The sequence below is a fragment of the Juglans regia genome, chromosome 9, assembly GCF_001411555.2.
Source record: "Juglans regia cultivar Chandler chromosome 9, Walnut 2.0, whole genome shotgun sequence".
Classification (NCBI taxonomy): domain Eukaryota; kingdom Viridiplantae; phylum Streptophyta; class Magnoliopsida; order Fagales; family Juglandaceae; genus Juglans; species Juglans regia.
In genome coordinates this window covers 22,936,375-22,952,319 of record NC_049909.1, presented here as the reverse complement: position 1 = coordinate 22,952,319, position 15,945 = coordinate 22,936,375, and the positions used below count along the sequence as shown (strand labels likewise).

General features: G+C 36.6%; 2 protein-coding genes across 2 annotated transcripts; both read right to left on the bottom strand.

Annotated features, from left to right (window-relative positions):
• Window positions 1-3,751: 3,751 nt before the first annotated feature.
• Window positions 3,752-5,847, bottom strand: LOC108993448 (methanol O-anthraniloyltransferase-like). Its single transcript, XM_018968374.2, has 3 exons — window positions 5,601-5,847; window positions 4,986-5,475; window positions 3,752-4,856 (listed from the first exon to the last, which is right to left on the bottom strand). Exons 1-3 carry the CDS (start codon window positions 5,780-5,782, stop codon window positions 3,933-3,935), a joined length of 1,596 nt encoding a protein of 531 aa, XP_018823919.2. The 5' UTR covers window positions 5,783-5,847; the 3' UTR covers window positions 3,752-3,932.
• Window positions 5,848-14,717: 8,870 nt separating this feature from the next.
• LOC108992238 (21.7 kDa class VI heat shock protein-like) lies at window positions 14,718-15,801 on the bottom strand. The gene is made up of 2 exons (XM_018966736.2): window positions 15,462-15,801; window positions 14,718-15,086 (listed from the first exon to the last, which is right to left on the bottom strand). The coding sequence occupies exons 1-2, from the start codon at window positions 15,766-15,768 to the stop codon at window positions 14,791-14,793; spliced, it is 603 nt and encodes a 200-aa protein (XP_018822281.1). The 5' UTR covers window positions 15,769-15,801; the 3' UTR covers window positions 14,718-14,790.
• Window positions 15,802-15,945: the final 144 nt, after the last annotated feature.

Here is a 15,945-nt window from a genome sequence, read left to right as displayed (position 1 = left end):
GAAAAAAAAAAATTGACCCATCTGTATTGGTGAAGTGGCATGCTCAGAAAGAGTAAAAATATCCATCCATCTCATGAGATTGTAAAATATAGTTGATGGTATTTCAATTCAATTATTGGTACTCAGCAGCAATCTTGCTGTCTTTTTTCTCTAATCCTGTCTGGAAGCTTCATCTTTACCCATGCACAGCTCAAATTGACTTTCCCGGCCCTGATCTCTCTAATCTCCGACGTACGTATACATGATGCTAAACTTGTAGTACGTACTATAAAGATATATACTTTCATTTGTGCAATACACGCAATCACTTTCCAGCTTAAGCAACACATGAGAAGCATTTTTAACCAAAGAGAATGAAGTCCGCAACTCTTCCTGCCATTGATCCTGATGTTCATGGCTTGCCTTTCTTAAAGCAAATGATCAGAAAACTGCTCAAACAGAATGTAACATCGGCGACACAAATTCAGTCAAAGTTTGGCCTTGTTGATCAATTTACTGCCTTGTGTATATAGTACTGATCACATTCAACTCAATGAATAAAATGTAAGGAACATGTACATGAGTCGTAATTTGTATTATTAATTATAGAATATAATGCTACTTTGCCCTTTCATTTTACTCTTTTATTTTGACCGTTCATATATTTAATTTTTTTTAATTATTGATTAAAGAAGTGACTATTAAGGTATTGATATTTTTTTTATTTTTAAAAAATTTTTAAAGATATTAAAAAAATATGAAAAAATAAATCTAAATAATAAAAAATTTAAATTTTACCTAAACGACACACGTCTCGCGATTATTGCTGGCGGCAGCTAACATTATCCTTAATTATATATTTGTCGAATAGGATTTGATCAAAACCGGCCCACTGCAGCTAGGAACATGGCTCATTTTCGTGAGGGGTCAAATGATCTCAAGCTTTTAAGAGGGCCTCCCATGCATTTGTTAATTGGCCACGTTTATTTTCAGAGGTAAGATAATTTAGGTTAAAGTTAAAAAGTTAAATAAAATATTATTAGAATATATTTTTTAATATTATTTTTATTTTAGAATTTGAAAAAGTTGAATTATTTATTTTATTTTGTATGGGAATTTTGGAAAGTTATAATGATGAGATGAGATGAAATGAGATGAAATTGTTTTAAATAAAGTTGAAAATTGAATAAAATATTGTTAGAATATTATTTTTTAATAATATTATTATTTTGAGATTTGAAAAAGTTGAATTGTTTATTATATTTTATATGAAAACTTGAAAAAGTTGTAATAATGAGATGAGATGAGATAAGATGAAACTGAAACACTTTCACTATCCAAACTGGTCATAAATATAAGAAATTACGAATCTGCTTGTCAAATGCCGATGGCCGTATGAAGAAAATTAAAAAAAAAATTTTGCAATCAGTACTTAATTCAGCATAATTATTTGGCAAAGTACTGTTGTTAATTATCAGTAATTTGGACAAATAAAGGAATGTGATTATATATATATATATATATATGAAAAACTCTACATTCAGTCTCCTCGTGTAAGCGCTGGGTAAGCGCCAGCTGTCTTGGAAAAAAAAAATCCAAACGCACCGTTTTGTCCCTCTCTCCCTCACTCTCTCAGTTTCCATCTCAAGTCAGGCAGATAGAAGATCTAAAACTTCAACTCAAGGAAAGAGACGAGGAGATTGCCACTACCCAGTCTTCCCTATCTTTAACAGAAGAGGAAATGGAAAAATTGAGAGTTAAATTGGTGAAGAAGATTGTAGAAGCTTTGAAGAATGATTCTGAACTTAAATCTAAAATCTAGCTCTTAAATGAAGCCAATGAAGTCATAAAGCTGCAGAGGCCAATTTGGAGAAGAGGACTATGGAGTGATTATTAGCCCAAGAAGAACTAAATAAAGTGGCAGAAAAAGCATCCAAACATGCAAGGGAAATAGATAAAACTCTTGAGGATTTCAGAAGAGTAAAAAAACTTCTTGTTGACGTGAGGTCCGAGTTGGTTTCTTCTTAGAAATCTCTGGCATCCTCTTGGAAGAAAATGGACGAACAAGAGATCCAATTGGAAAAGCAACCAACAGAACTTGAGAAACAGAAGAAAAATGTTATGTCTTATATCGTGAGTTTGAAAGATGCCCAAATTGAAGTAGAGAGCGAGAGAGTAAAGCTTAGAGTTGCACAAGCTCGAAAATCAGAATTAATTGTGAATGCCTGCATAAATGTCGATTTTCGGAGCTACCCGAGGGTTGTGTCGTTTATCCCTGCAGAGTTTGTGCTGTGAAATACATGGTCAATCCTGAGACCGATTAGGTTTTCGCCAAGATGAGATTGGTTTCGATTAATGCCAATGAGCCAGACTTTGAAGATGATGGGATTGAAGGGATTAATGGGGCTGAAGCGCAAGAAAAACCGGCCTTCTTTGCAAAGACGTTGACTCAATCAGATGCAAACAATGGCGGGGGTTTATCTATTCCACGATACTGCGCGGAGACGATCTTTCCACGGCTGGATTACTTGGCGGATCCCCCTTCAATCGATCTTTCCGTGGCTGGGACTCCTTGGCTGAAGATGAGAAGCATTCAGAGGAAGAAGATGAGAAGCGGAGAAGTGAAATAGGAATGTAATCCAAAATGCGCACTCTGTTTTTCTTTTGTTTTTTTTTTAATTAACAGCAGCTCACGTCAGTAGTCTGCATCAGCCGACTGTGCGGCAATTATATCTACCGATTATACCTAGCAGAATTGTATATATATATATATATATCTGAAAACTCTCTCTAGAAAACTCACCAGAAAAAACCGATCAAGGGGGTGGGAGCTTCGGCTCCTTCCCTCCTCCCTCTTTCCTTCTCCTTCCTCTCAGTCCAGTCCTTTTATTTGTTTTATGTTATTATTTTACTTTTTTTATTCTTTTTACAGGCCAAATAAGGGAGGAGAGTCTTTCAAAGCCTTTCCGGTGGTCGAAGGACACCACGCGCCCCACAAGGGGATTCAGAGGCTGCCGATCTATCAGCCCACCGAACGTGGCATCCAAAGGAGCGGCGCGTATCCTTCACACGCCGATTGAAGTTCGTGCGTAGCCGCCACGCGCCTCTGTGTTGTTTTTTTTGGTGCCACGCGCGGTGTCGCTAGATCCAGCGCCTTTGGCTCCTCCACGATTGTCTACCCGATTTCTTCTTCAACTGGCACGTGTCCTACATGCACTCTTGCAGCCTCTTTGTGCTGTGTTTTCTCCTTTTTGCATTGTTGTCTTAGTGTTTATAATTTTGTTTCTCCGTTTGTGTTGATTAAGAAAAGAAATAGGCTATTGAACTTATATTCATAGTATAGAACCCCTTCTCTTTTGGAGGATTGGGTAGTTATCTCATCCTCCTCCTCCTCTAGATGATGGGGGTTTGGATACCGATTTGGATACCCTTCCCTCATTTGGAGGTGGGGGTTGGTTTTTTATCTCTGTTTTATACAGAGATTGATATTCTCTTATGAGAGTTTTTAAAAGTTAAGACAATGTCTGTCGTAAAGAAATTTGTGTGCGGGGAGGCATACAACAGATGTATAGTTTGGCTAGTATTCGGAATTTTTCTCTGTATTGATTAGTCACAACTGTAACTTCATTCATAGATGAAATGAAGTCTATTTCCTATCAATATATATATATATATATATATATATATATCAATCTGAATTAATATACTTCCATTAGATGTGCATGCATGCGCTTATGATCTGGTTTTCATACTTGAGTCGAAAACTTTGAGGTGCAAAAAAGTACAATATATATGAAGAGGTGTATCAAAGACAACATATATTTCTTCCTCTTTCCCAGAAATTAAACGTACATGCAGGATGTCCTCCCAGATGATAGCCATCGAAAGTTCTGTCCCCGAAAGCAAATTTCTATATTTGGATTAGTGTTTCCGCAACTCGTACAGCTGATTCTTTAGAGCATTGAAGTAATTATTCTTGGCTCCCGAGTTATCTTCAACAACTCTTGCTGAAACCTCTCCATTGCAGGCAGCGGCAACCATATTGGTACCACAACCCCGTCCTCACCTTTGCTGTTTTTGAACCTTGCATAGAAGCTAACATATGGTATGGCGCCACTAGGACCCCCATAGACTGGTTTTCCCCACCCGAAATCAATTCCTTCAAACCCAACGCGTGTTGTATCAGCAACAAGATAGTTTCCAGCTGTTATATAACGAGGACGACCTTTCGTCACCATTAGACCTGTCACTGATCTTATGTATTCCTCACTCATTTGGGACTTCGTCTTTTTCACCAACTCTAGTGCATATCCTAATGGATTATTGCACAGTAATTCAGCCTTGGTGAGTGCAGTTGGGAAGGCAAATGCGTTGCCGTAATACCCATTAGGCACTTGCAGCCCTTGTTTACCACGCGCATTGATCATGCAGGATAGACGAACATCCTCATTCGGGTCGAAAGCAAGGGCAATCGTACGGCATCTCCATAAACAGGCGCTGAGTATTTCGAAGGTGGATGAGCTTGCCCAAAGGTGTGGTGGAAGATGCTTCCGTAATGATCCCATCTCTTTGGGGCCAAAAAAAAAAGACTTGTGGACCATATTAATGCTGTTGATCTCCTCCTGCAACGTCGGTGTTGTGCTGTTGTTGTCTATGGTCTTATCTCCCTCCTCGTATTCATGATGTATGCATGTCACCCGTGGTGGATCTCGAGCATTAAAGATCTCTCTTTGCCACACGGGTTGCTGCGATGGTGCACATGCACCACTTGTCATCTCTGCAACGGCTCTTAGGAGCTGGACCAACCCAAGAGAATCACTGATGGTGTGGTTTAGTCGGACTGCAAAGACGAATCCCCCACATCTTAAACGGGTCACCTGCATCATGTTTTTAAGGACAATTTAGGCAACCAAGACTTTTTGCAATATCAAAGACTTTAATCTATGAACAGCAATCAAACTATTGATTTAAAGTATAAAACTTATACAAAACTTATATATATACACCTGAATGAGTAGCAAAGGGCATCCGAGGATAGCGTTGGATCCAGGCACATCATGCAAAAACTCTTCAATATACGGACATGGTGGTCGAATTGTGTCACCGAGCTGCGCGAGTGTGACGTCGGCGTCACCTTCAACGAATAAGATCCCTTCTCCTGTGCAATCCACCATAAGTTTCCGGTTGTGTCCTTCTTTAAGTCTACCAGCAAAAGGGTAGTAATACACCAGCGCTTTAGCCAGAGCTTCTCTAATCACCTTCGCGGGGTCGTCTATTTTTTGTACCATCAATATCGATGGATTGTAATTGGAGTAAAACATTATCAAAGGAAACTGAAAACGGAGGCCTTCCTGATCATCTATGTCTGAGAGTTGCTTTAATTCATTAGGTGTTGGCTCCGAAGGCACAACTAACACTGGCTCCCGACGCCTCACTGAGAACACTACAGAGGAATAAGTTGGTGCCATAATACTCGTGCTAGCCACTTCCAACAAGCTGTAAAACAAACACAAAATATTAGAGCACAAGCTGAAGAAACATTATGGATATGCAGTACGCTTGATTTGGAACGGTATTATATTTAGATATAAATTCTTCAAAATATAAATAATTAAATCCACCTCGATCTTTTCAAATGTATGAATAAAATATTAATAGGCGCGACAGAAACTAGACTTATTGCTTCTTCCCTTGATACACAAATCATGAGAGGCTTGCCATGATTTATAAGCGTCCTGCCTGTGGAATAATGACCACAAAGACTATTGCCAAGCTCGGGACCGACGGGACCACTTCCGGTCATTATTGCCAAGCTTCTAGCTAGCTGCTTCACCACCGACGTTTTACATATAATCGGAAAGGGGGTGGCCCAACATATTCCAGCCGGAGAAGTGAGACCTTTCATCCTCGTTCAAGAAGATGCATGTAAAGCATGTAAAGGTTGTGTCCAACATTTTTCATGTGTGTGATGTGTAAGTATGGTAAGCTTGAGCAACGAGGGCCCGCGTCTTTCTTTCTATAATCATTTATCTCAGTTTTATGATTAAAAAATACCACAAAAAAAGCTTTGACGAAACGTAATACAAATTACATACGTGATTTTATGCAAAAACATGTTTTATTCTATTTATCACTGTTTTTTAAAAAAAGATGGAGGTCAAGCCTCATTATTATTCATCCTCATATATAAAAGGCTGAGGAGAAGCCGTGGTAGCAAATAAAGAACCTATACCTCTCAGAAAAGACCCACAAAACCAAAAGACATAAACCAAGAAATAACAATAACAGACCTCTACACATAACACCTTACAAACGAATAAAAGAATAACCCCGGCCCCTTATCCAAGCGAAAGTGACCTCTGAGATGTCTAGGAAGCTCAGAACTATGCTTCCAAACCTTGCAGACCCCTGAAGCACCCAACAAGCAAAGTTATCTGCCAAAAAATTACATTCCCTCTAAATATATATGCCGAAAGCGAAAAAGAGCCCATCCAACAGTTTAAGTAATTCCTCCCAGTAATCCTCCAAGTACCAGAAGCCACATCTCTTTTTTCGTAACCACTCTATCACCAACATAGAATCCATCTCAATCTCGACATTTTACAAACCCAAAAATCACAATATTCGTAGACCTTAAAGCAAACCCATAAATTCTACAACATTATTTGACCGAATACCAGTAAATATTGAAAATCCAATAAGCAAATCTCCTCTATGATCACAGATCGCTCCTCCCGCACCTGAAGACCCTGGTTTTCCAAAAGAGCTTCCATCAACATTGAGTTTAAACCAATCCATAGGAGGAGGAGACCATTTGACTATCTGAGCAGGTTTTTGTTTTTGAACCTTAATAAGCAAATTTAATAACTTCAAAATTTCCTCATCTCGGCGGCTTAAACCTAAAGACTTATTTATTTTTTCACTTGCAATCGCCAACCAATATTTGATAGAACTCCAAACCGCTTGTACCGATTCTTGCTCCCCCTCCATCCTTGCCTTACACTAACGCCACCAAACTCGCTCGGTTAAACTCGAATTGAACTCGACTCGTGGAAGAAGAAGAAGAAGAAGAAGAAAAAAAAAAAAAAACTCATTCGTGAAAGCAGATACTCGCTCGATTTGTAAATGACACATACCCGACAAAACTCGACTCGACTCGGCTAAGGCTCGTTTATGCTCGAGTCGACTCGTTAGCTCGACTCGATTAAAACTCATTCATATATTGATAAATATATATATACATCTATGAATATATACATATATATATATATGTATTAGCTAATAATATAAGCATACCACTTTTATAATTAAATATATAATATGTAATCTAATTACTTATGTCTATCCAGTGAATATACTTCATAGGTATATTTTATAATTTGTATAATAATTAGTTGATAATTTAATAATTTCATATACTAGTATGTGGGAACCATATATGAAATAGATATATGTTATCATATTAAGTTTATAATTTTTTTAAAATTTTATAATTCAATAGAGGTTCTACTTGTTAGTTGTATAAATTCAATATTAGATTTTTTATTTATTTAATTTATTAATTATTAAATCTTATTCAAAAAATAAAAAATAAACAATTCGAGCTCGAGCTCCACTCAAACTCGTTTGTGGGACGAGCACGAGCTCGAGTTGAGAGTTAAGCTTATCGAGTCGAGCTTGAACACAAAATAAAAAAAAAATCTCGAGCTCAGACTCGGGCTCGAGCTCGAGTATTTTGAGTCGAGCCGAGCTCGACAAGCCAAAGCTCGGCTCAGCTCGATTACAGCCCTAATTCCAATCAATTGTCCACTCTGAGAATTGTTTTTAGCTCGCTTGTACCAAGATTCAATCTTTTGTTTCCAGGTTCCAACAGAGGCATTCCTAACTAATTTGAACAAATACACCATTCCTGCTCACAAAATCCCCCAATGCAAGGATATGATTTTGATCCTCATAACCTTTTGAAGTACAACAATCACATTTAGATACCAGGTGTGGAAAAGTCTTCAACATAACTATCAACATAACTATCAAAATTTTTCTTGGCAACGAAGAATGCCACACCCAGTTCATCCATGGAATTTTAGGAGAACAAATCCATATACACTCCCATGCACTACGGGTTGAAAAATTCCCTTGAGAATTCGGCAACCAAATAAGCATATCTTTCCCTGGTTTAATTTTTCTCAACTCATCCATGATCTAATCAGTCTTTTCTACTCCCACCAAACGATCAAGTACCTTAAAATTCCATCCATTTTCTGTTTTCCATGCAGACAACAATGAATCCGGTAACTCACTAACATGATGATGTTCATTAATCGGACCATCACTAAGCCACTCGTCTCGCCAGAATGACAATTTTCCTTCCCTCACCCTCCACTTTGAATTTCAAGAAACAGTAGGAAAGTTACTCAAAAGCATTTTCCAAAACTTGGATCCCTTCTTAGTATCAACCATAGTAATATGCTTTTGGCCAACATAGTTTGCAAGAAAAAACTTAGACTAGGTCGATTTCCCTTGGATGAGGTTCCAAGTCAATTTCATATGCAAAGATGCTTGCACTTCCTGCAAATTCTGAAGACCCACACCACCCTCTAACACCGACCTACAGAAGTCACCCCAAGCATGCCATTTTTTCTTTGGCTTTCCATCACGCATATCCCAAAAAAAGGTACTCATATATCTCTTCAATTTATCAATAACAACCTTAGGAGTTTGTAAAATCGAAAGGCAGTGAATGCTTTGCAAAACATGCTTTAATAATAATAACCGAGCACCACTGGATAGAAGACGAGTCTTACACCCCTCTAATCGATCCCTTACTTTATTGATTAACCATTCAAAATGCACATCAAGTAGTCTTCCAGATATTATAGGAACACCCAAATAATTGAAAGGAAGACTACCCTCACTAAAACTAGTTAGCCGAAGTAACATGCAATATCGAGAGGAGGTAATGTTCTTCGAAAAACATATAGAAGATTTTCGCTTGTTAACCACCTGACCCGACCATTCTTCATATTGCTTCAACACCTTCGAAAAATTCCTTAACGATGCCTTTCCACCATTCACAAAAATCACTATATCATCCGCATAAAGAAGATGGGAAATAATAGGAGCCCCTCGAGGATGATAAAATGGAGTAATCTTTCCCAAACCCACCAGCCTTTTAAGTATTCTAGATAAAACTTCCTCTACTAGAATAAATAAATAAGGGGAGATCGGATCACCTGATTCAAAAAAAACATATCAAAAATATTTATTGGGTTTAAAATTTGTTTTTATTTTAAATATCATGAGAAACCATTATAAAATACGTCTAAAACTTATTTCAACTTTTCTTGAAAACTCTTTTCACCCTAGCTCAATATTATATGCAAATATAATTCATCTCAAAAAAATAGTTTTTGCCAAATCACAGCTCGTATCAAATTTCATGATTTAAAAAAACGAAGACTAAAAACTACTTTAGCAAAAGCTAAAATTAAAGAATCGAAACTTTTCTCTCGAACAACAATTAATTAACTGATCTCACCATATTTAAATATCAATAAAAATATATTTAAAATTTTAATAATAATAAAAAAGTCTTCTAAAGGTTTCACAAAAATCATAATTTCAAAGACATTAAAGAAAATCATGGAAATAAGCTCACACTCATGTGGTTTGAACACTACAACAAAATTGACTTTTAGGGACGAAATGATTTAAGGACGAAATAAATTTCATTTCTAAAAGTCATTTTTTTGGGACGAAAGTTAAATTTCATCTCAAAAAAATGATGACTTTACAAAACCGTTCGAATGACAAAATATATGTTCGAACAGTATTTTTTGTGACGAATTAAAGTGTCTCAAAAAGTTTTTTTCATTCGAACGGAAAAAAATACGTTCGAACAGAAAAATCTTGGCAGGAAAGTAATTAATTATTCTGGGGAAAGTTCAAAACCGTTCGAACGATAATTATTTTTGTTCAAACAGAAAATATTTGGTGGCAAAACCTGGTGGGAATGTTTCTAAACCGTTCGAACGGAATATATTTAGTTCGAACATATTCAAGCACCACATTTATACATTCGAACGTATAATTTTAATCTTAGTACGTAACTCAAAATATAAAAAATATATCTATCATATATACAAATTCATTAATTAGTTTTATGTAATTAATTTAAAAATATTTTAATGATTTCTTTTATGTTAAATAAGATTTTTAATTAAATAAATATTATCAATCATACACCACATAATATAAATCAATAATTACTCCCAAAAATATAAAATATTTAATTTACAACTAAAGCAAATTATCAAAACACCATATATATTGTCCATAACTATAACAAAAAAAAATATAAATAAAAAATAGAAACTACTGTGATGCGAGATCTCTGCACACAATCTCGACTGTAGCTAATTGTCTCTCTACTTGTGCTAGTCGAGTACTAAGCGTGACCTGAGTTGTATTATTGGCATTAATGATCTTTGTACATAACTCATTAACCTCTATACGTAACTCAAAGATGCTAGCCATAATCTCTGTATGCAACTCAGTCATAGCAGTATGTACTGCATCGATCACCGCTGATCTCAACACGCAGTATGTCAGTCATCTCCTCGCAAATAGATGTGCGTGATGCCTTGGCCTGTGTAGATGCGTCACCAATCGATATTCCAATATCTCCCAGCTTTGCACCACTCTGAATATTAGCCCTGTCATCAGGAACATGCCCAAGAAAATGAAATCTCGAATGTCTCGTGCTTCGTGACAAGACAACTTCTATGCAAGGGCGAAGTTCTATAAACAAAACGAATAGATCGAAGATGAAGATTCATCATCACGTAGGCTCAAGATCTTTTCATCGTCTCTCTCAAAAATTGGTAATGTACTCTCTTGTTTTATTATTCTATATAGTTTGTTTTTAATATTGGCTTCATATCTTAACATTGTCTCTTATAGAAAGAGTCAGACATCAATTATGATCTGACAAAATGATATGCTGCATCACATACTAATAGTAATGGAGAGTGGACTCATCCCGATGCTCGTGAGAATTATGTAAATATTATAATTTCTTTTAATTAAACATTTAAATTATTGTGTCAAAATTAATTTTATATGTTGTGTGTATAATAAAATGGTTGCCCTCCGTGCTGAAGTTGCATCAGATCATAATTCATCAACAAGTGACGTTGAAATTTTTACATAAGTTCTGCATCAACGTTCAAGATATTTGAGAGGTTTTGGTTGTTGTGTAAAACCTTTAGGTTTTTTTATCAAAGTCAAGTACTACTGTCATTGCGTTAGAGAATGGAAATTTTAGGATCGAAAAATTGATTGCAAAATAACATGAGTTAGAGGCTCAATTGATGAAACAAATGGACATGGAAATGTGCATAAAACAGCAAAAAGATCAACAAAAAAAGATGCAACTCCAAATAGAATAACAACATAGACAGATGCAGCTTCAAACGCAGATACTTATGCAACAATTCAGACCTCCAAGTAATTAATTTTCTTTAGAAGTGTTTTTACATAATGAACAATAATATATCATGTACTAATAATTTTATTAGTATTCTTAGTATTTTATTTATTTAGTTTTGACTTATTAGATTAGTTTTATTTATATTGACAATTTGTAATGTATTTTTGAAATATAAATTTTTATTTGGTTTTAAATTAGTATTGTCCATGAAAATAATAATCACTCGAACTCTCATCAAACGTTCGAACATATATAAATCGGATATAAGTTTATAACCGTTCGAGTTCAAACGGTAAAAACGTTGTGCGTCGTTCGACCGCGTTCAAACAAGCAATTCACTATTTCCGTTCGATCATCAATTTGTTTGTTCGAATGTTTCTCTCTATATATTTGATCGTACGGACTGGTATCAATCGACCGGTCATGAAGTACCCGTTCGAACAGTCCCTCTTTGTTCGAATGTTATTTATGTCGTTCGAACGACTTTCCAAGACGAATTTAAATCGTCCCGAAAAAAAATATATGTTCGATCGCAATCGAACGGTTCAGCTTAATTTCTTCCCAAAAGATATTTTTTGGGACGAATTTGTAATTTTCGTCCCAAAAGGTATTTTGGGACGACCTTGGGACATTTTATTAAAATGCCAATCTTTTGGGACGACACTTTTCATTCCAAAAGACCTTATTTGTTGTAGTGGAATAAATAAAAAGTCTTAAGTTCAAGTTTTCATGAACGTATAGTACACAATTTTCAACAAAGTAATTATATTGGCGATCGATAGTACTTATATACATTGAAAGAAGCTAACTTTCGCTTGGTTTGATAATTAAAAAGTATTAACATTGAAGTTTTTTAATACACAATGATAAGGATGTACTGAGAAATACTATCATCACATCCATTTTCACAAAATCTCATAAAGATTTTAGAAAATTTCGACAAAATACTCGACAGAAACAAGGTACGTATCTAAGGCTTAGTTTAGATGCTAAGAATATCTCAGATGATCTAAATTTAGCTGTAAATAGTAATGAGTTAAGATGTTTGAGTGGTTTTTGTGAATTATTACATTGAGATGTGTTTGGATGTATTTAAGTAGGTTGATATATGTTTTAACTTTTTTATATGAAATTAAAAAGGTAGTGAATCTCATCAATGATTGGTTTATTGTTGTAGTGATAGAATAATTATTTTATTTATATATTTTACAAATAAAAGTCCTATCAATGGGCAGTGTTGAGTTAAGATGGAGAATATATATTACATATATATACATATCCATATGAAACTATCTTAGATGATCTTAGATAGTCTTACCGTCCAAACGCAACCTAACTCTATGGTGTTTTGACAAATAAAAAGTCTTCAAGTTTGCAATGAAAAGCTAGTGATTGCCCGTATTACTATCATCACACCCACACGGAAAATATCAAATGGTCATCCTCATCTCCCTTAATTGTCTTTAAAATTGTTGTACAAAAAAAAAGAAAAAAATTTAAGAAAAATGATCCGGAAAGAATAATCATTATTTTAGCCGCTAGTTAATCAATAGAAATTTGGGATTGAGATTGTGAAAAAATGAAAACTAGAAAAAAACTCTGAAAAATATTAATTGATAATAAAATATGAAATTATGAGGAGAGCGTTTAATACTGTGACAATATCACACATTATGTTTTTCTAATGGTAACAAATATTTGAACATGAAAAACTTAATCCAATCTAATTTACAAATAAGATGTGTTCACGCGTGCGCACGATACACACCAAAAACTCTTGATCTGTTTTATAAAAGAGGAGTGTTACATTTAGTTATAAAAAGAATTTGTAAAAATAAACTTACAAATAGACATAATTTTATGCGATATGCTAAATTTACTTCATCATAATCTATGAGCTGATGCATTACATCAAACTGCGTTAAATTGTAAATTTATTTTTATAAAATTTATCTATAACTAAAGCATTTCTCTTTGTGAGAAGTGTTTGACAGACCTAAACTAAAAGTCTGCGCAAGCCCAACCCAAAATGTAAGGATGCCAACAAGTACAAGTGGAGTGACAGGAGTCGGGGCTCCATGGTTCGGTTATGAAGTTGGTTGTGGGTAGGTTACGAAACCAGCATCGTGGGTCATGGGAAGAAGTTGTTGGTTAATGCAGAAAACAAGTCACGTGTATTGTGGATATAGTAGTTTCTTTCATGTTGGGCGTGTGTTTGTACTTGGTAGTTATGCTGATAAGGTGTTTGTTTCTTGCTCTATTTAATATAAAAAGGATTAGGAGCGAATGATGTTTATGAATAAAACTGCGTGTTCTGTATCTATTGCATATAAAAAGGTTTCGATTTAAACTTTGAACTATGTGTGAGGGAAGGCCATCTCGGAAGGGCCCGAGCCCAAGAAAGCCGAGCTATGGAACTCCAGGCCGAAGGGAGGAAGTTAGAGACCCCGACCTAGAGGATCAGGCACCGAGCGCGTGGCCCATCCCAAAAAGTCTCATCCCAGAAAGTCTCGAGCCCAAAAAGGTCGAGCTATGGAACTCCAAGCCCCAAGGGAGGAAGTTGGAGACTCCGAGCCGGAGGAACGGGTGACGAGCGCGAACCAACCCAGGATGGCCTATCAACACCAAGCTCAGAGGTGCCAAGGAAAACGTCTCGGGGATCGGCAAATTTCTTAGCCCTATCATAGACAGGACGTCCAATTGCACGCGGACTATGGCATGTGACCGGTCACAATTTCGACAGACCAAGGCACGATCGTGATCAATACCTGTGTCAGGAGACCCGGCACACAACAGCACACCCCACATACGAAGGACGGCTCGCCCGCAATCTGACACACTGTCATGACAGAGAGGTGGTTGTAGGATAGACCTAGCACGACCTCCCGCTAGGCCACGAACTAACACAATTGGGCGACAAGAAAATGAGTAGTGGCAGGTCTAACACCTGACACACCACGATCTTCCTCGACAGTGGAACCTAGGTCAAGTATAAATAAAGGAGATCTCTTCTACGTGAGTCTCTCACACACACACTTTGTCTGATAACCCTATTGTTCTTCTGTATTCTTGAGATTTCTTCATTGAACTATCCACTGACTTAGGTATCGTAGTGACCTCAGGTATCACTGAAGCCTCTTCTTCCTCCTTGTTGCAGGCGACGTGGGACTTGGACTTCGCGATATTGCTCGGGCAGCGAAACACAACATCAACACTATGTATTATGTATATATGTACAGTTGTCCAGGTTACATCATTGGATCTAGATTGTATGAAAAATGGTTAAAAACAGTTCGATTCAGCAGCTTGCTTTGATCAAATTAATTTACACCGCCTTCAGAATCTTTAGCAGCCACAATTGCATTTCCTTGAGGATTACCATCCAAAAGGTCCTTGGGAATTCTAATCTCTAAGTGTACATCGTTATCCACATACGCCTCTATCTTCCTCCAATCCGCGGCATCTTCTGGCAGCTCAAGCCTCCGAACGTACCCATATTCCCACCAATGCCCACTTCTCCAGTCCTGTATCTTGGACTCCCTTTGCTGCCTCCACTGCCCACTAATTTCAACAACCTTCCCTTTATCAACGAAGACTTGAACATTATTCCCGCTTCCTGTTTGAACACAAATATAATTGGTGTTGTGTCACTGCACTTTATGTAACTATCGTTAATGTAGTTTATGAAGGTTTTGATAAACCTATGGAGTTTTTGCCTTATCCCCAACTCATAGTCATATGGATAGAAAACTATCTTCTCTTTTTTGAACCGGAACCCAAAATTACATGCAAATTCTAGATATTAGGGTCCCCTTGTACCAGAAGTTTACCTTAGGATTAAGGAATAATTGCCTCTACTCCCTTAACCAGTTTATATATCTTGCAGTCTGACAATTTCCTAGTACTTGCTGTCTGCTTGGTTCATGAACGTTAAGTTTAGAAATTATATACCAAAAACAAATGAAACTGAACCGTGACTTGGGTCTCTTACCTGGTAGATCTGCTTTAAGTACGTATTCTTGATCGCTCTGAAACCAATCAACAGTGCTTTGACCAGAGCTCCGAAGATTCGATAACAAGATATCAGACTCAAACTCCCATAGAGGGAAAGCATCTGAAGGATCAAAGAATTTTCCGAACAAGAGTGGACTGAAAAATGACCCTTCGTCGAAAACCTTGTGCACTGTTGGACAACCCTGGGAGAGGAAGCTCTTGAAGACGTCTTCCCCTAGTGAGATACGCCATTTCTGTGGATTTTGATCACCTCTATGAACGTCAAGCTGTTTGCGACTCGCCATTGATGATTAGAAGAGTAAAGTTGGAGAATTTAGCATGGAAAGAGTGTTGGGTTTGTTCTCTTATAGTGCGGGCGAAGCCTTTAGAAAAAGCAGTGCATAAATTCCATTAAAGCGAATAGGAATATTTCTTTATACAGATTGCTAAGCATTCTGTTTTTATTTCTTAGTGACGTAGAG

Coding starts and splice junctions, on each gene's coding strand:
- LOC108993448 (XM_018968374.2), bottom strand. CDS start 5,782: ATGACCGGAAGTGGTCCCGTCGGTCCCGAGCTTGGCAATAGTCTTTGT. Junction 5,476..5,600: donor ATACATTTGAAAAGATCGAG/GTGGATTTAATT, acceptor TTTGTTTTACAG/CTTGTTGGAAGTGGCTAGCA. Junction 4,857..4,985: donor GCCCTTTGCTACTCATTCAG/GTGTATATATAT, acceptor AACATGATGCAG/GTGACCCGTTTAAGATGTGG.
- LOC108992238 (XM_018966736.2), bottom strand. CDS start 15,768: ATGGCGAGTCGCAAACAGCTTGACGTTCATAGAGGTGATCAAAATCCA. Junction 15,087..15,461: donor ACTTAAAGCAGATCTACCAG/GTAAGAGACCCA, acceptor GTGTTCAAACAG/GAAGCGGGAATAATGTTCAA.